This window comes from Poecile atricapillus, chromosome 39, assembly GCF_030490865.1.
Source record: "Poecile atricapillus isolate bPoeAtr1 chromosome 39, bPoeAtr1.hap1, whole genome shotgun sequence".
Classification (NCBI taxonomy): domain Eukaryota; kingdom Metazoa; phylum Chordata; class Aves; order Passeriformes; family Paridae; genus Poecile; species Poecile atricapillus.
In genome coordinates this window covers 609053-631171 of record NC_081287.1, presented here as the reverse complement: position 1 = coordinate 631171, position 22119 = coordinate 609053, and the positions used below count along the sequence as shown (strand labels likewise).

Sequence of the window (22119 nt, the reverse complement as noted above, 5' to 3'; positions counted from 1 at the left end):
GAGTTGTCTCCATTAAAGCCGGGACTCCTCCCACAGCCGCGCCTTGGCCTTCACTGTCGCGCCGGGAGCTCCGCAATCCCTGGGGGGAATTTTGGGAATTATTTTGGGAATTTTGGGAATATTTTGGGAATTTTGGGAATTTTGGGAATTTTTTGGGATGGGGGAGGGGCGGAACTCGAGTTCGGGGAAACGCTGGGAGGCCGGAACGAGCGGGAGCGGCGCACAGGAAGTGACGTATATGGAGTGGCGCACGGGAAGTGACGTATGAGATAACGCACAGGAAGTGACGCACCGGAAGGAGCGGAGGCCGCGTGGAGACGCCGGGATGGGGAGGCCCGGGAAGGTCGGGAGGGAAAAAACCGGGAAAAAACCGGGAAAAAACCGGGAATAACCGGGAAAAACGGGAAAAAACCGGGAAAAAACCGGGAAAAACGGGAAAAAACCGGGAATAACGGGGAAAAACCGGGAATAACCGGGAAAAAACCGGGAATAACGGGGAAAAACCGGGAATAACCGGGAAAAAACCGGGAATAACGGGGAAAAACCGGGAAAAACGGGAAAAATCCGGGCTGGGGAGGGATCCGGGAAGCGGCGGTGGGGGAGGGGCGGGGATCCCGAAATTCCCGAAATTTTGGGAATCGGGAGGGGAAAAGTTGGATCGGGGGGGGGGCAAAGTTTGGGAATCGCCGGATTTGGGGAATTCCCGGATAATTAATTGGGGATAATTAATTGGGGATAATTAATTCGGGCTAATTAATTCGGGATAATTTGGGAATAATTAACCCGGAATATTTGGGATAATTCCCAGATAATTCCCTGCTAATTTCGGGATAATTAACCTGGAATAATTTGGGATCATTTGGGATCATTCCCGGAATATTCGGGATAATTTGGGTTAATTTTGATAATTAACCTGGGATAATTTGGGATCATTCCCGGTTAATTAACCTGGAATATTCGGGATAATTCCCGGATAATTTGGGTTAATTAATCTGGGATAATTTAGGATCATTCCCGGTTAATTAAGCCAGGATATTCGGGATAATTCCTGGATAATTTGGGTTAATTAAGCTGGGAATTTCGGGATAATTTGGGATAATTAACCCGGAATAATTTAGGATAATTTGGGATCATTCCCGCTTAATTAACCCCGAATAATTTAGGATTATTCACGGTTAATTAACCCGGGATAATTTAGGATTATTCCCGGTTAATTAACCCGGGATATTTGGGTTTTATTCCACGATAATTCCCGGTTAATTAACCCAGAATATTCGGGATAATTTGGGTTAATTAACCTGGGATAATTTGGGGATAATTCCCAGATAATTCCCTGTTAATTAACCCAGAATATTCGGGATAATTTGGGTTAATTAATTTGGGATAATTTGGGGATAATTCCCTGTTAATTAACCCAGAATATTCGGGATAATTTGGGTTAATTAATTTGGGATAATTTGGGGATAATTCCCTGTTAATTCCCGGTTAATTAAGCCAGAATATTCGGGATAATTTGGGTTAATTAACCTGGGATAATTCCGGGATAATTCCTGGTTAATTAACCTGGGATAATTCTGGGATAATTTGGTTTAATTTGGGTTAATTAATTCCTGGATAATTTGGGATAATTAATTAATCCTGGCTAATTAATCCGGGTTGATTCCAGAGCTGCTCCCGGGCGCACTCGGAGCTGGAATTCGGGGATAATTCCGGGATATTCAGCATAATTTGGGTTAATTAATTTGGGTTAATTTGGGATAATTTGGGTTAATTAATTTGGGATAATTAATTATCCTGGGCTAATTAATCCGGGCTGATTCCAGAGCCGCTCCCAGCGGCTGCAGCGTTCCCGGGCGCGCTCGGAGCTGGAATTTGGGGATAATTCCGGGATATTCGGGATAATTTGGGATAATTTGGGTTAATTAATTTGAGTTAATTAATTAACCCCGCTAATTAATCCGGGCTGATTCCAGAGCCGCTCCCAGCGGCTGCAGCGTTCCCGGGCCCGGGCGCGCTCGGAGCTGGAATTCCAGAAGGTTCCGCATTCCTTCGTCTTCGCACGCGGCCGCGCCGGGAGGAGCCTCCGGGGGCTCGTCCGGGACCTGCGGAAAGTTCTGGAACCTTACACGGCCCGGAGGCTGCAGGTGAGGAAAAATGGGAATAACAGAGGGAATTCTGGGAATTCCAATGGGAATTCTGGGAATTTAATGGGAATTCCAATGGGAATTCTGGGAATTCCAATGGGAACTCTGGGAATTTCAATGGGAATTCCAATGGGAATTCTGGGAATTTAATGGGAATTCCAATGGGAATTCTGGGAATTTAATGGGAATTTCAATGGGAATTCTGGGAATTTAACGGGAATTCCAATGGGAATTCTGGGAATTCTGGGGTCTGGGAATAGCCCATGGAAAGTTCCGGAACCGTTCATGGCCAGGAGGCTGCAGGTGGGGAAAATAACGGGAATTTAACGGGAATTCTGGGAATTCCAATGGGAATTCTGGGATCTCCCAAGATTTTTGGGATCTCTCCCAGGAATTTGAGGCTTTCCAAGGGATTTCCTCTGGAATTTCAGGGATTTCCTCAGGAATTTTGGGATCTCTCCCAGGAATTTTGGGATGGATTTCCTCAGGAATTTCAGCATCTTTTCCAAGGAATTTTGGGGTCATTTCCAGGAATTTTGGGATCTTTCTCGGGAATTTCAGGAATTTCCCCAGGAATTTTGGGATGGATTTCCCGGGAATTTTGGGTTTTTCCAAGGGGTCTTTCCCAGGAATTCTGGGATGGATTCCCCAGGAATTTTGGGATCTTTTCCAAGGAATTTTGGGGTCACTTCCAGGAATTTTGGGATTTTTCCCGGGAATTTTGGGGCTCCATCCCCCGGGGATTTTCGGGATCAGCGGCAATTCCGGGTTTTTCCAGGTGCGCCGGAGCAATTCCCTGCGGGATTTGGTGGCCGTGGCCGGGCCCTTGGGAGTCACCCAATTCCTGGCCCTCAGCAAATCCCAGACCGGGATCAACCTGGTGAGCCCGAATCCCGGGAATTCCGGGAATTCCCAGGAATTTGGGATTGGGAATTCCCAGTTTTTGGGGTTGCCCAAAAGGGGGAGGGGAAAAATGGGAGGGAAGGGCGGGAATTTGGGATTGGAATTTGGGATTTTTCCGGGATTTTTTCCAGGAATTTTCCCAATTTTTTTTCTGGGATTTTTCCCCGGGATTTTTCTGAGAATTTTTATGGGAATTTTCCCAGGATTTTCTCCGAGATATTTCCGTTATTTTCTCCAGGATTTTTCTGGGAATTTTCCCAGGACTTTCCTGGGATTTTCCCAGGTTTTTCCTGGGATTTTCCCGGGATTTTTTCCAAGATTTTTCCGTTATTTTCCCCAGGATTTTTCTGGGATTTTTCCCAGGATTTTCCAGGGATTTCTCCTCGTATTTTCCCAGGATTTTTCCCGGGATTTTTTCCATGATTTTCTGTGGATTTTTCCTGGGATTTTCCCGGGATTTTCCTGGGATTTTTCCTGGGATTTTTCTGGGATTTTCCCCAGGATTTTCCAGGGATTTCTCCTCGTATTTTCCCAGGATTTTTCCTGGGATTTTTCTGGGATTTTTCTCAGGATTTTCCTGGAATTTTCCCAGGACTTTTTCCAAGATATTTCTGTGATTTTTCCCAGGATTTTCCAGGGATTTTTCCGGGATTTTCTCAGGATTTTCCCAGGATTTTCCAGGGAATTTTCTGTGATTTTTCCTGGGATTTTCCAGGGATTTTTCTGGGATTTTCCCAGGATTTTCCCGGGATTTTTCCTGGGATTTTCCCGGGATTTTTCCCAGGATTTTCCCGGGATTTTTCCCAGGATTTTCCCGGGATTTTCCTGGGATTTTCCCGGGATTTTCCTGGGATTTTCCCGCTTCTGAAGCTTTTCCTCCTTCCCAGAAACTTTTCCGGCTGCCGGGGGGTCCCACCCTGACCTTCAAAGTGCTGCAGGTGAGTCCGGGAATTCCGGGAATTCTGGGAGGGTTCCAGGAATTCTGGGAATTCCAGGGGATTTTTTTGGGATTTTTGGGGGGATTTTTTTAGGAGTTTTATTTGGATTTTTTGGGAATGAATCCCATTTTTCCCCCTTCCCAAATACTGAGGGATTTTTTGGGATTGGGGGATTTTGGGGGCGTTTTTCTGGGAGTTTTTTTTTGTTTTTTGGGGGGATTTTTTGAGGGTTTTTTTAATATTTTTTTTTAATTTTTTTGGATTTTTTTGTAATTCCACGGAATTTTTTGGGATGAATCCCATTTTTCCCCTCATTCCCAGATCCTGAGGGGTTTTTTGGGATTGGAGGATTTTTGGGGCGGTTTTGGAGGTTTTTTTTGCGTTTTTATTGGGATTTTTGGGGGATTTTTTGGGGGGTTTTTTGAGGTTTTTTTTAATATTTTTTTTTAATTTTTTGGATTTTTTTGTAATTCCATGGAATTTTTTGGGATGAATCCCGTTTTCCCCTGTCCCAGATCCTGAGGGGTTTTTTGGGATTGGGGTTTTTTTGGGGGATTTTTTGGGATTTTTTTGGGATTTTCTAAAAATTTTTAATTTTTTTTGCAATTCCATGGAATTTTTGGGAATCAATCCCGTTTTTTCCCGTTTTTCCCCCTTCCCAGCACTGAGGGATTTTTTGGGATTTGGGGATTTTTATTAGGAGCATTTTGGGGGTGTTTTTTGGTGTTCTGAGCTGGATTTTTTGGGATTTTTTGGGATTTTTTTTGGATTTTTTTTAATTTTTAATTTTTTTTTCAATTCCACGGAATTTTTTGGGATGAATCCGGTTTTTTCCCGTTTTTCCCAGTACTCCCTGGTGCGGGACGTGGTGTCGGCGCTGCGGCGGCACCGCATGCACGAGCAGCAGCTCCGGGGATTCTGGGGGAGATTTGGGGATTCTTTTGGGAATTCCAGGAGGGATTTTTTTGGGAATTCTTTGGGATTGTTGGGAGGGATTTTTTGGGAATTTTTTTGGGGATTGGGGGATTTTTGGGGCGGTTTTGGAGGTTTTTTTTGCGTTTTTATTGGGATTTTTGGGGGATTTTTGGGGGGGTTTTTTGGGTTTTTTTTTATTTTTTTTTAATTTTTTTGGACTTTTTTTGTAATTCCACGGAATTTTTCGGGATGAATCCGGTTTTTTCCCGTTTTTCCCAGTACTCCCTGGTGCGGGACGTGGTGTCGGCGCTGCGGCGGCACCGCATGCACGAGCAGCAGTTCCTGCAGCCGCCGCTGCTGGTGCTGGGGAATTTCGGGGTCCCGGGGATGGAGATGAAGCTGATGGCCGGAATGTTCCAGGGAATGTTCCCAGCGCTCAACATCCACAGGGTCAGCGGGAAACGCCGGAATTCCGGGGGAAAACGGGAATTCGGGGGGGTTGGGAGGCGGGAAAGGGGGAAAAATGGGGATTTGGGGTGGGAAAAATGGGGAAAAATGGGAAATTGGGATGGGAAAAATGGGGAAAAATGGGGATTTGGGATGGGAAAATGGGGATTTGGGATGGGAAAATGGGAAAAAATTTGGGATTCGGGGATTTGGGAGTGGGAAAAATGGGGAAAAAATGGGAATTTTGGAATGGGAAAAATGGGAATTTGGGATGTGGGAACAGGGGAAAAAAATGGGAATTTGGGAATGGGAAAATGGGAAAAAAATGGGGATTTGGGATGTGGGAAAATGGGGATTTGGGAATGGGAGGGGAAAAAAATGGGAATTTTGGAATGGGAATTTTGGAATAGGAGGGGGAAAAAATGAGGATTTGGGAATGGGAACAGGGAAAGAATTGGGGATTTGGGAAGGGAAAAAATGGGAATTTTGGAATGGGAGAGGGAAAGAATTGGCAATTTGGGAATGGGAACGGGGAAAAAATTGGGGATTTGGGATGTGGGAAAACGGGAATTTGGGAGCTGGGAATGGGAAAAAAATGGGAATTTGGGAGTGGGAAAACAGGGATTTGGGAATATGGGAATGGGGCGGGGAAAAGGGAATTTGGAAATGGGAACAGGGGAAGGAGGGAGGATCTTCCCTGCTTTTCCCATTCCCATTTTCCCCTCGTTTTTCCCCTCGTTTTTCCCATTGTTTTTCCCATTGTTTTTCCCATTGTTTTTCCGGGTTTTTTTCCCCATTTTTCCCATTGTTTTTCCCATTGTTTTTCCTGTTGTTTTTCCCATTTTTCCCATTGTTTTTTCCCGTTGTTTTTCCCGCTGTTTTTCCCATTGTTTTTCCCATTGTTTTTCCCATTGTTTCTCCCATTTTTCCCATTGTTTTTCCCGTTGTTTTTCCCATTGTTTTTCCCATTGTTTTTCCCGTTGTTTTTCCCATTCCAGCTGAACCTGAACTCCGTCCGGCGCTGTCTCCTCATCTCCTACGACGCCGATTCCCAGCTCCTGGAATTCCGGCACTAGTGAGAGCCTGGCATTCCCAAATTCCCAAAATCCCAAATTCCCAAAATCCCCAATTCCCAAATTCCCAAAATCCCCAGTTCCCCAATTCCCCAAATTCCCAATTCCCCAAGTTCCCAATTCCCAAATTCCCAAATCCTCAAATCCCAAATTCCCCAAATCCCCTCATTCCCAAATTCCCAAAATTTACAATTCCCAAATTCCCAATTAATTCCCAAATAATTCCCAAATTCCCCATTCCCAAATCCCCTCATTCCCACGTTCCCAAATGCCCAATTAATTCCTAATTAATTCCCAATTAATCTCCAATTAATCCCCAATTAATTCCCAATTAATCCCCAATTAATTCCCAATTAATCCCCAATTAATTCCCAATTAATTACCAATTAATCCCCAATTAATTCCCAAATAATTCCCAAATTCCCCAGTCACAAAATCCCCTCATTCCCACATTCCCAAATTCCCAATTAATTCCCAATTAATTCCCAATTAATTCCCCATTCCCAAACCCCCTTGTTCATTCCCACGTTCCCAAATTCCCATTTTTTTTCCCAAATTCCCATTTTTTTTCCCAAATTCCCGTTTTTGTTTCCCAAATTCCCATTTTTTTCCCCAAATTCCCATTTTTTCCCCCAAATTCCCAGTTTTTTTCCCCAAATTCCAGGTTTTTTTCCCAAATTCCCGTTTTTTCCCCCCAATCCAGCAGTGTCCAGGTGGTGCCCGTGGGGCTCAGCCGCGGGATCCGGAAAATTCTCCAGGAGAAATTCCCAGACCTGGGCAGGATGGACGACGTCAGCGAGCTCCTGACGGGGTACGGGGACACCTGGGGACACCTGGGGACACCTGGGGACATCTGGGGACACCTGGGGACATCTGGGGACATCTGGGGACACCTGGGGACACCTGGGGACACACCTGGGGACAGCTGGGGACACTTTGGGGACACCTGGGGACATGTGGGGACATCTGGGGACACCTGGGGACACTTTGGGGACACCTGGAGACACCTGGGGACACCTGGGGACACCTGGGGACACTTTGGGGACACCTGGGGACACCTGGGGACACCTGGGGACAGCTGGGGACACCTGGGGACACCTGGGGACACTTTGGGGACACCTGGGGACAGCTGGGGACACTTGGGGACAGCTGAGGACACCTGGGGACACACCTGGGGACACTTGGGGACACTGTCCCTATGTCCCCACTGATGTCCCCAGTTCCATTCCCTTGTTCCTGTCCCCAGCTGAGTTCCCCTGCCATTGTCACTGTCCCTGTCCCCATGTCCCCAGTGATGTCCCCATGTCCCTGTCCCCATGTCCCCAGCTCTGTTCTGTCACTGTCCCTGTCCCAGCTCTGTCCCCATGTCCCCACTGATGTCACTGTCACTGTCCCCATGTCCCCATGTCCCCACTGATGTCCCCACTGATGTCCCCATGTCCCCACTGATGTCCCCACTGATGTCCCTGTCCCTGTCCCCAGCTCTGTTCCCCTCTCCGAGAGCGAGGCGGAGCCGGACGTGGCTCAGACGGTGCCGGAGCTGCCCCAGAGCTGTTCCTGTGTCACTGTCCCCATGTCCCTGTCCCCAGCTCTGTCCCCCTGTCCCCACTGATGTCCCTGTCCCTGTCCCTGTCCCCAGCTCCGTTCCCCTCTCCGAGAGCGAAGCAGAGCCGGACGTGGCTCAGACGGTGCCGGAGCTGCCCCAGAGCTGCGCCGGGCGCGGCAACGCGGTGACACAGCAGAGTGCCATCAGACTGACCGAGGTGACACTGAGGGGACATTGGGGACACCTCTGGGGACATTGGGGACACCCCATGGTAACGCGGTGACACAGCAGAGTGCCATCAGACTGACTGAGGTGACACTGAGGGGACACTGGGGACACTGGGGACATCTCTGGGTAACGCGGTGACACAGCAGAGTGCCATCAGACTGACCGAGGTGACATTGGGGACATTGGGGACACTGGTGACACAGCAGAGTGCCATCAGACTGACCGAGGTGACATTGGGGACATTGGGGACACTGGTGACACAGCAGAGTGCCATCAGACTGACCGAGGTGACATTGGGGACATTGGGGACACTGGTGACACAGCAGAGTGCCATCAGACTGACTGAGGTGACATTGGGGACATCCCTGGGGACACTGGGGACATCACTGGGTAACGCAGTGACACAGCAGAGTGCCATCAGACTGACTGAGGTGACACTGAGGGGACATTGGGGACATTGGGGACACTGGGGACACCCCTGGGGACACAGCAGAGTGCCATGAGACTGACTGAGGTGACACACTGGGGACATTGGGGACATTGGGGACACCCCTGGGGACACAGCAGAGTGCCATCAGACTGACTGAGGTGACACACTGGGGACATTGGGGACACCTCTGGGGACACCCCTGGGTAACGCGGTGACACAGCAGAGTGCCATCAGACTGACTGAGGTGACACTGAGGGGACATTGGTGACACAGCAGAGTGCCATCAGACTGACTGAGGTGACATTGGGGACACCTCTGGGGACACTGGGGACATCACTGGGTAACGCGGTGACACAGCAGAGTGCCATCAGACTGACTGAGGTGACACTGAGGGGACACTGGGGACACTGGGGACACAGCAGAGTGCCATCAGACTGACTGAGGTGACACTGAGGGGACATTGGGGACACTGGGGACACCCCTGGGGACACAGCAGAGTGCCATCAGACTGACTGAGGTGACACTGAGGGGACACTTCTGGGGACACTGGGGACACAGCAGAGTGCCATCAGACTGAGGTGACACATTGGGGACACTGGTGACACAGCAGAGTGCCATCAGACTGACTGAGGTGACATTGGGGACACATTGGGGACATTGGGGACACTGGGGACATCACTGGGGACACAGCAGAGTGCCATCAGACTGACTGAGGTGACACTGAGGGGACATTGGGGACACCTCTGGGGACACTGGGGACACCCCATGGCAACGCGGTGACACAGCAGAGTGCCATCAGACTGACCGAGGTGACATTGGGGACACCCCTGGGGACACTGGGGACATTGGGGACATTGGGGACATCTTTGGGTAACGCGGTGACACAGCAGAGTGCCATCAGACTGACCGAGGTGACACACTGGGGACATTGGGGACACCACACAGACACTCACCTGTGTCCCCAGGGTGTCCCCTCATTGTCCCCTGTGTCACCTGTCCCTCCTCTGAGTGTCCCCTGAGTGTCCCCTCATTGTCCCTTCATTGTCCCCTCATTGTCCCCCATGTCCCCTGAGTGTCCCCTCAGTGTCCCCTGGGTGTCCCCTGTGTCACCTGTCCCTGTCCTGTCCCAGATCGGGCCCCGTCTGACGCTGCAGCTGCTGAAGGTGGAGGAGGGGCTGGGCCAGGGCAACGTCCTGTACCACGGGCTGGGTGAGTGACAGGTGAGGGACACACCTGGGGACACCTGGGGACACACCTGTACCACGGGCTGGGTGAGTGACAGGTGAGGGACACACCTGGGGACACACCTGGGGACACACCTGGGGACACACCTGTACCACGGGCTGGGTGAGTGACAGGTGAGGGACACACCTGGGGACACCTGGGGACACACCTGGGGACACACCTGGGGACACCTGGGGACACCTGGGGACACCTGGAGACACCTGTACCACGGGCTGGGTGAGTGACAGGTGAGGGACACACCTGGGGACACCTGGGGACACCTGGGGACACCTGGGGACACACCTGGGGACACACCTGGGGACACCTGGGGACACACCTGTACCACGGGCTGGGTGAGTGACAGGTGAGGGACACACCTGGGGACACCTGGGGACACACCTGGGGACACACCTGGGGACACCTGGGGACACACCTGTACCACGGGCTGGGTGAGTGACAGGTGAGGGACACACCTGGGGACACACCTGGGGACACCTGGGGACACACCTGGGGACACCTGGGGACATCTGGGGACACCTGTGATAGTGGGGGGGGATCACACCTGCCCAGGCTTGTCCCAGCTGTCCCCAGGTGTATCCCAGGTGTCCCCAGGTGTCCCCAGCTGTCTCACAGGTGTCCCCAGGTGTCCCCAGCTGTGTCATAGCCATGTCCAGCTGTGTCCAGGTGTGTGACAGGTGTCCCCAGGTGTCCCCAGCTGTCTCACAGGTGTGTCCCAGGTGTCCCCAGCTGTGTCCCAGGTGTCCCCAGGTGTCCCCAGGTGTCCCCAGCTGTGTCCAGGTGTGTCACAGGTGTCCCCAGCTGTCCCCAGGTGTCCCCAGCTGTCTCACAGCCGTGTCCCCCCCTCTCAGCCCCCAAAGGTGAGGAGGAGCTGGGGGCTCTGCGGGCCCGGCGGGAGCAGCGGCTGCAGGTGAGGGCGGAGCGGCGCCGGCAGCAGGAGCTGAACCTGGAGAGGAAACGGAAACAGCGACTGCGGGACAGGTGAGGGGGGGGAGGGGCACGGGGGGGCTGGGGGGGAGGGGCACAGGTGAGACTGGGGGGGAGGGGCACAGGTGAGACTGGGGGGGAGGGGCACAGGTGAGACTGGGGGGAGGGGCTGGAAGGACTGGGGGAGGGGCTCAGGTGAGGATGAGGGGCTCCCCCAGGTGAGACTCCCTCACCTGTCCCCTCCTCACTTGTCTCATCCTCACCTGTCCCCCCCTCACCTGTCCCCTCCTCACCTGTCTCATCCTCACCTGTCCCCTCCTCACCTGTCTCATCCTCACCTGTCCCCCCCTCACCTGTCCCCCCCTCACTTGTCCCCCCCCTCACCTGTCTCATCCTCACCTGTCCCCTCCTGTCACCCAGGGAGCGCAGCCTGGCCGGGATGGGCCGGAGCTCAGGTGACCCCAAAGGTGGCCCCAAAGGTGGCCCAGGTGACCCCAGGGGTGGCCCAGGTGACCTCAGCGGTGACAGCGGCGCTGAGGACCCCGGCGCACCTGAGCCAGGTGAGGAGGAGGAGCCGTCGGACGAAGACGACGCCGAATATTACAGAGAGGAGCTGGGGGAGGAACCTGAGCCAGGTGAGAGGGGGAGGGGCTGGGGGAGGGGCTGGGGGAGGGGGAGGGGCTGGGGGGAGGGGGAGGGGCTGGGGGGAGGGGCCAGGTGACCTGGGGGAGGGGAGAGGAGATTTTGGAGCTTCCAGGTAAATTTTGGGGGAAGAAAAGGAAATTTTGGGGTTTCCAGGTGAGTTTTGGGCCCGTCAAGGGGAATTTGGGGAGGATCCAGGTGAGTTTTGGGGTCTCCAGGTGAATTTTTGGGGAGGATCCAGGTGTTTTTGGGTTTTCCAGGTGAGTTTTTGGGTGGGTTGAGTTTTCCCCTCCCCGGAAGCGGCTGATGACGCAAAATTCCTGAATTTCCGTGATTTTGGATCGAAGTAAACGCTCTGACGCTTCCAAAACCCCAAATCCCAATTCTTTACCCCCAAATCCCAATTCTTTACCCCCAAATCCCAATTTTTTCTCTTCCCAATTCCCGTTTTTCCCCTCTCAATTCCCATTTTCCCTCTTTTTCCCCCAGATTTGTTTCCCAGCCGCTCCAAGAGGAAGCGAAGCCCCTCGGGCGCTCCCCAGGCCCGGAAACGACGGAAGAGGAACCAAAAATCCCAACCTGGGACCCCAAAATCCCAACCTGGAACCCCAAAATCCCAACCTGGAACCCCAAAATCCCAACAGAGAACCCCAAAATCCCGGCCAGGACATCCTGGAACTCCCAGATCCCAACGGGGAACCCCCAAATTCCGTCCTGGATCCCAAAAATCCCATTTTGGAACCCCCAAATCCCAACCTGGGACCCCGAAATCCCACCCAGGACAGCCTGGAATTCCCAAATCCCAACGGGGAACCCCCAAATCCCAACGGGGAACCCCCAAATCCCATCCTGGATCCCAAAAACCCCGCCCAGGACATCCTGGAATTCCCAAATCCCAGCCCAGGGAACCCAGGACCCCCAAATCCCGACCTGGAACCCCCAAATCCCACCCAGGACATCCCAAAAACCCCAAATCCCAGCGGGGGAAGCTCCTGAACCCCCGGAAAATCCCAAATTTCCGACGGGCCCGGAAAGGGAAAAACTGAGGGAATTTGGGACCCCCTGGGATTGGGAATTTGGGGTCTCTGGGAGGGATTTTGGGGTCCCTCAGAATTCTGGGGTCCCCCCAGGGCAGTTTTGGGGTCTCCTGGGGAATTTTGGGATCACCTGGAAAGGTTTTTGGGATCCCCCAAATCCAGGTGCAACCACCCCAAAAAAACGGGGATAAAACCCCAAAAATGGGTGAAAAAAAAACTCCAGAAGTCCCAAAATTCCGGATTAAAATTCCGGGAATTCTTCCCCGTGCAGGAATTTCCCCTTGGGAGGAGCGGAATAAACTCTGATCCACCCCAGGGCCTCGTCCTGCTCCTTTTTCCCAGGGAAAATTCCCACTTTTCCCACCCTGAATTCCATTTCCTGACGATTCCAGATGGGAAATTCCCGTTTTCCCGACCCAATTCCCGTTTTCCTGGGATCAATCCGGCTTTTCCCAGCTGGAAATCACAGGAGAGGAACCAGGGAGGTGCGGAAGCCGAGCTTTTATTGAACTGGGATCCACTGGAGCCAAACTGGGATCCACTGGAGCCAAACTGGGATCCACTGGAGCCAAACTGGGATCCACTGGAACCAAACTGGGATCCACTGGGATGAACTGGGATCCACTGGGATCCACTGGAGCCAAACTGGGATCTGCCAGACCCGGCTCAGTTGGTCGAGGGCCTGGGGGGAGGAAAAGGGGAGTCAGGACAGGTGAGAGGGACCCCCCAGGTGTGCCCAGGTACCCCCTGAGTGTCCCCAGGTGTGCCCAGATGTTCCCAGGTACCCCCCAGATGTGCTCCAGATGTTCTCAGGTGTTCCAGGTGTCTCCCCAGGTACCCCCCAGATGTCCCCAGGTGTTCCCCCAGGTGTTCCAGGTGTGACCCAGGTACCCCCCAGGTGCCTCCAGATGTTCCCCCAGATGTGCTCCAGGTGTCCCAGGTGTTCCCCCAGGTGTCCCCAGGTGTCCCAGATGTGTCCCCAGATGTCCCCAGGTGTGTCCCAGGTGTGTCCCAGGTGTCACAGGTGTTCTCCCAGGTGTCCCCAGATGTGCTCCAGGTGTCCCAAGTGTTCTCCCAGGTGTCCCCAGATGTCCCCAGGTGTGTCCCAGGTGTGTCCCCAAGTCCCCCCAGGTGTCCCCAGGTGTGTCCCAGGTGTCCCCAGGTGTCCCCAGGTGTATCCCCAGGTGTCCCAGGTCCCCGCAGGTGTGTCCCCAGGTGTCCACAGATGTCCCCAAGTCCCCCCAGCTGTCCCCAGGTGTGTCCCCAGGTGTGTCCCAGGTGTCCCCAGATGTCCCCAGGTCCCCCCAGGTCTCCCCAGGTGTGTCCCAGGTGTCCCCAGGTGTGTCCAGGTGTCCCCAGGTGTGTCCCAGGTGTCCCCAGGCTGTCCCCAGGTGTCCCCAGGTGTGTCCAGCTGTCCCCAGGTGTCCCCAGGTGTCCCAGGTGCGCACTTTGCCCACTCCACGTTGAGGATCAGGTGGTCGTAGCCGAAGCCGGAGACGCCGGCGATGGCTCTGGCAGCGTCCTCGCGCCGGTGGAAACTGATGAAGGCGAAACCCTGCGGGAAAAACGGGAAAAGAGGGGTCAAAAACCGGGAAAACGGGAAAAGAGGGATCAAAAAACGGGAAAATGGGAAAAACGGGATCAAAAAACGGGAAAACAACAGGAAAAATGGGATCAAACAATGGGAAAACAGGAAAAACACGGATCAAACCCCAGGAAAACTGGAAAAATGGGAACAAATCCCAGGAAAACAACAGGAAAAACACGGATCAAACCCCAGGAAAACGGGAACAAATCACAGGAAAAATGGGATCAGAGCCTAGGAAAGCAACGGGAAAAAAAGGCAGGAAAAAAGCGGGATCAGACCCCAGGAAAACGACAGGAAAAATGGGATCAAACCCCAGGAAAATGGGAAAAAAAAAAGGCGGGAAAAACGGGATCAAACCCTGGGAAAGCAACGGGAAAAAAAGGCGGGAAAAATGGGATCAAATCCCAGGAAAAACGGGAAAGAAACGGGATCAAACAGCGGGAAAAGCAGGGTGAGAAAAGCGGGATCAAACCCCAGGAAAAGCAGGAAAAAAGGCGGGAAAAGCGGGATCGAACAGTGGGAAAAGGGCGGGAAAAGCAGGAAAAAGGCGGGAAAAGTGGGAAAAGGGCGGGAAAAGCAGGAAAAAGGCGGGAAAAGGGCAGGAAAAGAGCGGGAAAAGCAGGAAAAGGGCGGGAAAAGGGCGGGAAAAAAGGGCGGGAAAGGCGTGAGGAGGGGGCGGGGCCCCCAGGTGACCTTGGACTGCCCCGTGGTTTTGTCCTTGGCCAGGTAAATGCGGGAGATGGAGCCGAAGGGGCGGAACAGCTCCTGCAGGTCGGTCTCACGCGTGTCCTCAGACAGGTTGGTGACGCGGATGGTGGCGTTGTCATCGGCTGGGGACACCGCAGGGCACAGGTGGGGTCACAGGTGGGGTCACAGGAGCTCAGGTGTGTCCCCAAGGTGCCCAGGTGTGTCCCCAAGGTGCCCAGGTGTGTCCCCAAGGTACCCAGCTGTGTCTCAGGTGTGTTTTACCCCTCCCCAGGTGTGTTTTACCACGCCCAGGTGTCCCAGGTATATCTCCAGGTGTGTCCCCAGGTGTGTCCCAGGTGTCCCAGGTGTGTCCCCAGCTGTTCCCCAGGTGTGTCTCAGGTGTCCCAGGTGTCCCCAGGTGTCCCCAGGTGTCCCCAGGTGTCCCAGGTGTGTCCCCAGGTGTGTCCCAGGTGTGTCCCAGGTGTGTCCCCAGGTGTGTCCCCAGCTGTCCCCAGCTGTCCCAGGGTGTCCCCAGCTGTCCCTAGGTGTGTCCCCAGCTGTCCCAGGTGTGTCCCCAGGTGTCCCAGGTGTCCCCAGGTGTCCCCAGGTGTGTCCCCAGCTGTCCCAGGTGTGTCCCCAGGTGTCCCCAGGTGTCCCCAGCTGTCCCCAGGTGTCCCCAGCTGTCCCCAGGTGTCCCCAGCTGTCCCCAGCTGTCCCCAGGTGTGTCCCAGGTGTGTCCCCAGCTGTCCCAGCTGTCCCCAGGTGTCCCAGGTGTGTCCCCAGCTGTCCCCAGGTGTCCCAGGTGTGTCCCCAGCTGTCCCAGGTGTCCCCAGCTGTCCCCAGGTGTCCCCAGCTGTCCCCAGGTGTCCCCACCTCTCCTGTTGGGCTGCATGCTCTCTCCTCTCCTGCTGGCCCCGTCCCTCAGGCTGGGTGGGACGTACTTGCCCGTCTTGCTCACCTGGGCAGCCACCGGCTCCGGCTCTGCAGGTGGGGACAGGTGGGGACAGGTGGGGACAGGTGGGACAGGTGAGGGACAGGTGAGGGACAGGTGGGGACAGGAGGGGACAGGTGGGGACAGGTGGGGACAGGTGAGGGACAGGGACAGGTGGGGACAGGAGGGGATGGATTGGGACAGGTGGGGACAGGTGGGGACAGGTGGGGACAGGTGAGGATGGATGGGGACAGGTGGGACAGGAAAGGACAGGTGGGGATAGATGGGGACAGGTGGGGACAGGTGGGGACGGATTGGGACAGGTGGGACAGGAGGGGACAGGAGGGGACAGGTGGGGACAGGTGGGGACAGGAGGGGACAGGTGGGGACAGGTGGGGACAGGTGGGGACAGGTGGGGACAGGTGAGAAGGGAAGGCAAAGGTGAGACCCCAACTCCCAGCTCCTCCTGCCCAGGGCCACCACGGTGACCTCGGGGCCACCATGGTGACCTTGGGGCCACCACCGCTCACAGAACCACACAAAAACGGGGGAAAAAATGGGAAAAATTCCCAAAATTCCCAGAAAAAGCAGGAATTTTGGTTTGTACCCCCTGGGAGTTTCTCCTTCTCGCCTGTGGACAGCCCCAGCTGCTCGGCCACCTCCTCCTGCCCGGGGCCACCACCATGGTGACCTTGGGGCCACCACCACTCACAGAACCACACAAAAATGGGGTAAAAAGCAGGAAAAACGGGAAAAATTCCCAAAAAAAGCAGGAATTGTGGCTCTGACCCCCTGGGAGTTTCTCCTTCTCGCCCGTGGACAGCCCCAGCTGCTCGGCCAGCTCCTTCTGCCCACCATGGTGACCTTGGGGCCATCATGGTGACCTTGGGGCCACCACCACTCACAACATCACACAAAAATGGGGTAAAAGGCAGGAAAAACGGGAAAAATTCCCAGGAAAAGCAGGAATTGTGGCTCTGACCCCCTGGGAGTTTCTCCTTCTCGCCCGTGGAAAGCCCCAGCTGCTCGGCCAGCTCCTCCTGCCCAGGGCCACCACAGCAACCTCGGGGCCACCACCACTCACAGAACCACACAGAAACGGGGTAAAAAGCAGGAAAAACAGGAAAAATTCCCAAAAAAAGTGGGATTTGGGTTCCTACCCCCCGGGAGTTTCTCCTTCTCGCCCGTGGACAGCCCCAGCTGCTCGGCCAGCTCCTTCTGCATGGGCCCCAGCGTGTCCTTGTAGGGGCAGCGCGTGGTCCAGTGGTCGCCCTTGCAGATGCGGCAGGACACGATCTTCTGACCCTTCAGCTTGTTCATGGGGTCCTCCTCCTCCTGGCAGTTCAGGTCCTGTGGGGGACAGGTGAGGGTACCTGAGCACACCTGGGCACACCTGGGCACACCTGAGCACACCTGGGCACACCTGGGGACACCTGATAACCCCCTGGGGACACCTGGGCACCCCTGAGCACACCTGGGCACCCCTGATAACCCCCTGGGGACACCTGGGCACACCTGGGGACACCTGGGCACACCTGGGGACACCTGATAACCCCCTGGGGACACCTGAGGGCACTAAGGGACACTTAGGGACACTTGGGGACATCCAGGGATGTTCATGGGGTCCTCCTCCTCCTGGCAGTTCAGGTCCTGTGGGACAGGTGAGGGTACCTGGGGACACCTGGGCACACCTGGGCACCCCTGATAACCCCCTGGGGACACCTGGGGACACTTGGGGACACCTGGGGACACTTAGGGACACCCAGGACACACCTGGGGACACCTGGGGACACACCTGTCCCAGGTGTCCCACTTGTCCCCAGGTGCCCACACCTATCCCAGGTGTCCCCAGGTGTGTTTTTGGTGTCCCCAGGTGTCCCCAGCTGTCCCAGGTGTGTCCCCAGCTGTCCCTCACCTGTCCCCAGGTGTGTTTTTGGTGTCCCCAGGTGTCCCTCACCTGTCCCCAGGTGTCCCCAGGTGTTCCTCACCTGTCCCCAGGTGTCCCCAGGTGTCCCCCACCTGTCCCCAGGTGTCCCCAGGTGTGTTTTTGGTGTCCCCAGGTGTCCCCCACCTGTCCCCAGGTGTCCCTCACCTGTCCCCAGGTGTGTTTTTGGTGTCCCCAGGTGTCCCCAGGTGTGTTTTTGGTGTCCCCAGGTGCCCCCACCTGTCCCAGGTGTCCCCAGGTGTGTTTTTGGTGTCCCCAGGTGTCCCCCACCTGTCCCCAGGTGTGCTCACCTCCTTGCTGGTGATGAAGGTCATGAAGACGTCGTCGCTCACGGTCGTCGTGGCCACGTTGGGCCCGGGGGCGTCGAACTCGGAATTCCCAAATTTCTTCCAGTTCTGGGAGGGGGGGAGGGAAAAATAAATGGGGAAAAGGAGCTGGGAAATGTCGGGAATTCTGCTGGGAGGGGAAATGTGGGATGGCAGCTCCGATCCCACGGGAATGGGGAACATTCCTGCCCATTCCCAGGTAAATCAACAATCCCAGTTTATTCCATTCCCACAGGATTCAATCCCATTTTATTCCCATTCCCAGATAAATCAATCCCAGTTTATTCCCAATTCCCACATAAATCAATCCCAGTTTATTCCCATTCCCACAAAAATCAATCCCATTTTATTCCCATTCCCAAAGGGTTCAATCCCATTTTATTCCCATTCCCAGATAAAACAATCCCAGTTTATTCCCATTCCCAGATAAATTAATCTTTCTTTATTCCCATTCCCACAGGATTTAATCCTATTTTATCCCCATTCCCACATAAACCAATCCCTCCTTATCCTCATTCCCACAGGATTCAATCCCATTTTATTCCCATTCCCAGATAAAACAATCCCAGTTTATTTCCATTCCCAAATAAATCAATCCCATTTTATTCCCATTCCCAGGTAGAACAATCCCAATTTATTCCCATTCCCACAGGATTCAATCCCAGTTTATTCCCATTCCCAAAGGATTTAATCCCATTTTATTTCCATTCCCAGGTAGAACAATCCCATTTTATTCCCATTCCCACAAAAATCAATCCCATTTCCCATTCCCAGGGAATTCCCACATTTTTCCCCATTCCCAGGTTAACCAATCCCACTTTCCCATTTCCCATGGAATTCCCAGATTTTCCCCTCTCACCTTGCGCCGGGCCACGGCCTTGGAGGCTTTGCGGGTCTCGATCCGGAAGGTTCTGATGATCTGGGAAGGGGAAAAACGCGGGATTGGGGCCCAAAAACCCCAAATCTGGGAATTCCAGAAGCACCTGAGCCCCCAAACCCCCAAATCTGGGAATTCCAGGAGCACCTGAGCCCCCAAAACCCCAAATTTGGGAATTCCTGGAGCACCTGAGCCCCAAAAACCCCAAATTTGGGAATTCCTGGAGCACCTGAGCCCCAAAAACCCCAAATTTGGGAATCCCAGGTACCAATTTCAGGACTCAGGTGCTGAATTTGGGAATTCCTGGAGCACCTGAGCCAAATTTGGGGCTCAGAGGTGCCAAAATTCGGGGTTCAGGTGCCAAATTTGGGGCTCAGGTGTCAAATTTGAGGCTCTCAGGTGCAGAATCTGGGGCTCAGGTGCCAAATTTGAGGCTCAGGTGCCAAATTTTGGGTTCAGAGGTGTCAAATTTGGGGCTCAGGTGTCAAATTTGAGGCTCTCAGGTGCCGAATTTGAGGCTCTCAGGTGCCAAATTTGAGGCTCAGGTGCCAAATTTGGGGCTCAGGTGCTGAATTTGGGGCTCTCAGGTGCCAAATTTGGGGCTCAGGTGCCAAATTTGAGGTTCAGATGCAGAATTTGGGGCTCAGGTGTCAAATTTGGGGCTCAGGTGCCGAATTTGAGGCTCTCAGGTGCTGAATTTGGGGCTCTCAGGTGCCAAATTTGGGGCTCAGGTGTCAAATTTGGGGCTCAGGTGCAGAATTTGGGGCTCAGGTGTCAAATTTGGGGCTCAGAGGTGCCAAATTTGAGGTTCAGATGCAAAATTTGGGGCTCAGGTGCTGAATTTGGGGCTCAGGTGCTGAATTTGGGGCTCACCTGAGCCCACCTGAGCCCACCTGAGCTCACCTGAGCCCCACCTGTGCCCACCTGAGCCCCGGCTCACCTTGACCTTGCGCCCATCCTCCTCCTCGCGGTACTCGGTGATGGTTTTGATGTTGCCATTGACGACCTCCTTGGGGGATGGGAGGGGCCCTGGGGACAGGTGAGCACCAGGTGTGGCCAGGTGTGTCCCCAGATGTGTCCCCAGATGTGTCCCCAGGTGTCCCCAGAGCCCCCCAGGTGTCCCCAGGTGTGTCCCAGGTATCTCCAGCTGTCCCCAGGTGAGTTCTAGACTGGGTTCTAGAGTGGTTCTAGATTGTTCTAGAACGGTTCTAGACTTGGTTCTAGACTCGGTTCTAGACCGGGTTCTAGACGTGTTCCAGGTGTCCCCAGGTGTGTTTTGGGTGCCCCCAGGTGTGTCCCAGGTGTCCCCAGAGCCCCCCAGGTGTCCCCAGCTGTCCCCAGGTGTGTCCCAGGTATCTTCAGGTGTCCCCAGGTGTGTTTTGGGTGCCCCCAGGTGTGTTTTGGGTGCCCCCAGGTGTGTTTTGGGTGTCCCCAGGTTAGTTTGGGTGTCCCCAGGTGTGTTTTGGGTGTCCCCAGGTGTGTTTTGGGTGCCCCCAGGTGTGTTTTGGGTGTCCCCAGCTGTGTTTTGGGTGCCCCCAGGTGTGTTTTGGGTGTCCCTAGGTGTCCCCAGGTGTGTCCCAGGTGTCCCCAGAGCCCCCCAGGTGTCCCCAGCTGTGTCCCAGGTGTGTCCCAGGTATCTCCAGGTGTCCCCAGGTGTGTTTTGGGTGTCCCCAGGTGTGTTTTGGGTGCCCCCAGGTGTGTCCCAGCCTCACCTCCCTTGAGCAGCTCGGCCTCGGCGCTGGAGGTGCCTCCCAGGACCCCGGGCAGGGGCAGATCCTTGAGGAGCTCACTGGTGATCACCTTGTCTGGGGGACAGGGGGGGTCACCTGGGCACAGGTGTCCCCAGGTGCCACCCCCACAGCTGTCCCCAGCTGTCCCCAGGTGTGTTTGGGGGTCCCCAGGTACCCCCAGGTGTGTTTGGGGGTCCCTCAGGTGTCCCCAGGCACCCCCAGGTGTGTCCCAGGTGTCCCCAGGTGTCCCCAGGCACCCCCAGGTATGTCCCAGGTGTGTCCAGGTACCCTCAGAGCCCCCCAGGTGTGTTTGGGGGTCCCCCAGGTGTCCCCAGGCACCCCCAGGGGTGTCCCAGGTGTCCCCAGGTGTCTCCAGGTGTCCCCCCAGGTGTGTTTGGGTGTCCCCAGGTGTCCCCAGGTGTGTTTTGGGTGTCCCCAGGTGTCACTCACCATCTTCTCCTCCCTCCTCCTCCACCTGGTCAGCCCAGCTGGGCTTGGAGCTGTGGGGACACAACGGCCTCAGCTCCCTCTGTCCCCTCCTGTCCGTCTGTCCCCTCCTGTCCTTCTGTCCCTGTGTCCTGTCCTTCTGTCCTTCTGTGTCCCTCTGTCCCCTCCTGTCCCTGTGTCCTGTCCCTCTGTCCTGTCCGTCTGTGTCCCCTCCTGTCCCTCTGTCCTGTTCTTGTGTCCTGTCCCTGTGTCCATCTGTCCCCTCCTGTCCCTCTGTCCTGTCCCTGTGTCCTTCTCTGTCCCTCTGTCCTCTCCTGTCCCTCTGTCCCCTCCTGTCCCTGTGTCCTGTCCCTGTGTCCATCTGTCCGTCTGTCCCTTTGTCTGTCTGTCCCTCTGTCCCCCCCCAGCGCCACCCCCTTCCCCTCACGGCCACAGCCCCGCCCGAATCCCCCCGGGACCCCCGGGACACCGAACCGGGACCAATCGGGACCCCCGGGACACCGAACCGAGACCCCCGAGACACCGAACCGAGACCCCCGAGACACCGAACCGAGACCCCCGGGACCCCCAACCGAGACCCCCGAGACACCGAACCGGGACCCCCGGGACCCCCGAGACACCGAACCGGGACCAATCGGAACCCCCGGGACCCCCAAGATACAGAACCAAGACCTTCGGGACCCCGGATCGGGACCCACCGAGCCCCACAACCGTGACCCCGCTCCCTGATCCCGGTTCCCGTTCCCGGTTCCCCTCCCCCCCCTCCCACAGCCACAGGGCCCGATGCGCCCGCCGCTCCCTCTCCGCGCCCAGCCCCGCTCCCCATCCCGGTTCCCGCTCCCCAATCCCGGTTCCCGGCCCCAATCCTGGTTCCCGGCCCCAATCCCGGTTCCCGCTCCCCATCCCGGTGCCGTTCCCGCCGCTCCTCGCCCTCACTCGTACTCCCCGGTCGGCATCGCCTCCGCCTCCCCTCACGCCGCCACACCGGAAAGGCCGCCCGCCACTTCCGGCCCGCGCGCGTCACTTCCGGCGGGGGGAAGGCGGGAAAACGCCCCGCGCGGGGCATGGCGGGAAGCGGTTGCCAAGCAACGCCCCCATGGGGCTCGCGGCCTACTC

At 55.2% G+C, this 22119-nt stretch overlaps 2 protein-coding genes and 1 long non-coding RNA gene across 14 annotated transcripts; 2 read left to right on the top strand and 1 right to left on the bottom strand.

The window, feature by feature from the left end:
• The first annotated feature begins 274 nt into the window (after positions 1 to 274).
• PPAN (peter pan homolog) lies at positions 275 to 12789 on the top strand. 5 transcript variants are annotated; one of them, XM_058861805.1, is made up of 12 exons: positions 275 to 343; positions 1974 to 2144; positions 2923 to 3024; positions 3935 to 3985; positions 5180 to 5350; positions 6346 to 6422; positions 7127 to 7231; positions 8060 to 8183; positions 9755 to 9833; positions 10718 to 10847; positions 11214 to 11428; positions 11925 to 12789. In XM_058861805.1, exons 1-12 carry the CDS (start codon positions 326 to 328, stop codon positions 12479 to 12481), a joined length of 1800 nt encoding a protein of 599 aa, XP_058717788.1. In that variant the 5' UTR covers positions 275 to 325; the 3' UTR covers positions 12482 to 12789. The 5 variants fall into 5 exon arrangements, with proteins under 5 accessions (XP_058717788.1, XP_058717787.1, XP_058717790.1 ...); XM_058861804.1 differs by having other exon boundaries at positions 7124 to 7231; XM_058861807.1 differs by lacking the exons at positions 275 to 343; positions 1974 to 2144; positions 9755 to 9833 and adding an exon at positions 2363 to 2447.
• A 169-nt stretch (positions 12790 to 12958) lies between these two features.
• EIF3G (eukaryotic translation initiation factor 3 subunit G) lies at positions 12959 to 22052 on the bottom strand. 8 transcript variants are annotated; one of them, XM_058861835.1, is made up of 12 exons: positions 21940 to 22045; positions 21007 to 21056; positions 20539 to 20631; positions 19767 to 19855; positions 18809 to 18868; positions 17914 to 18018; positions 16839 to 17028; positions 15621 to 15728; positions 14754 to 14890; positions 13921 to 14027; positions 13108 to 13154; positions 12959 to 13076 (listed from the first exon to the last, which is right to left on the bottom strand). In XM_058861835.1, exons 1-11 carry the CDS (start codon positions 21957 to 21959, stop codon positions 13139 to 13141), a joined length of 975 nt encoding a protein of 324 aa, XP_058717818.1. In that variant the 5' UTR covers positions 21960 to 22045; the 3' UTR covers positions 12959 to 13076; positions 13108 to 13138. The 8 variants fall into 8 exon arrangements, with proteins under 8 accessions (XP_058717818.1, XP_058717820.1, XP_058717819.1 ...); XM_058861837.1 differs by having other exon boundaries at positions 12959 to 13060; positions 13112 to 13154; XM_058861836.1 differs by having other exon boundaries at positions 12959 to 13066; positions 13119 to 13154.
• On the top strand, positions 13127 to 13559 carry LOC131591343 (uncharacterized). Its single transcript, XR_009280333.1, has 3 exons — positions 13127 to 13253; positions 13307 to 13329; positions 13509 to 13559. It is a non-coding gene; the product is annotated as an uncharacterized LOC131591343 (long non-coding RNA).
• Positions 22053 to 22119: the final 67 nt, after the last annotated feature.

Coding starts and splice junctions, on each gene's coding strand:
- PPAN (XM_058861804.1), top strand. Junction 5,351..6,345: donor CAGCGCTCAACATCCACAGG/GTCAGCGGGAAA, acceptor TTCCCATTCCAG/CTGAACCTGAACTCCGTCCG. Junction 9,834..10,717: donor CGTCCTGTACCACGGGCTGG/GTGAGTGACAGG, acceptor CCCCCCTCTCAG/CCCCCAAAGGTGAGGAGGAG.
- EIF3G (XM_058861830.1), bottom strand. CDS start 21,959: ATGCCGACCGGGGAGTACGA. Junction 18,869..19,766: donor AGGATGGGCGCAAGGTCAAG/GTGAGCCGGGGC, acceptor TCCCCTTCCCAG/ATCATCAGAACCTTCCGGAT. Junction 17,029..17,913: donor CCTTCATCACCAGCAAGGAG/GTGAGCACACCT, acceptor TGTCCCCCACAG/GACCTGAACTGCCAGGAGGA.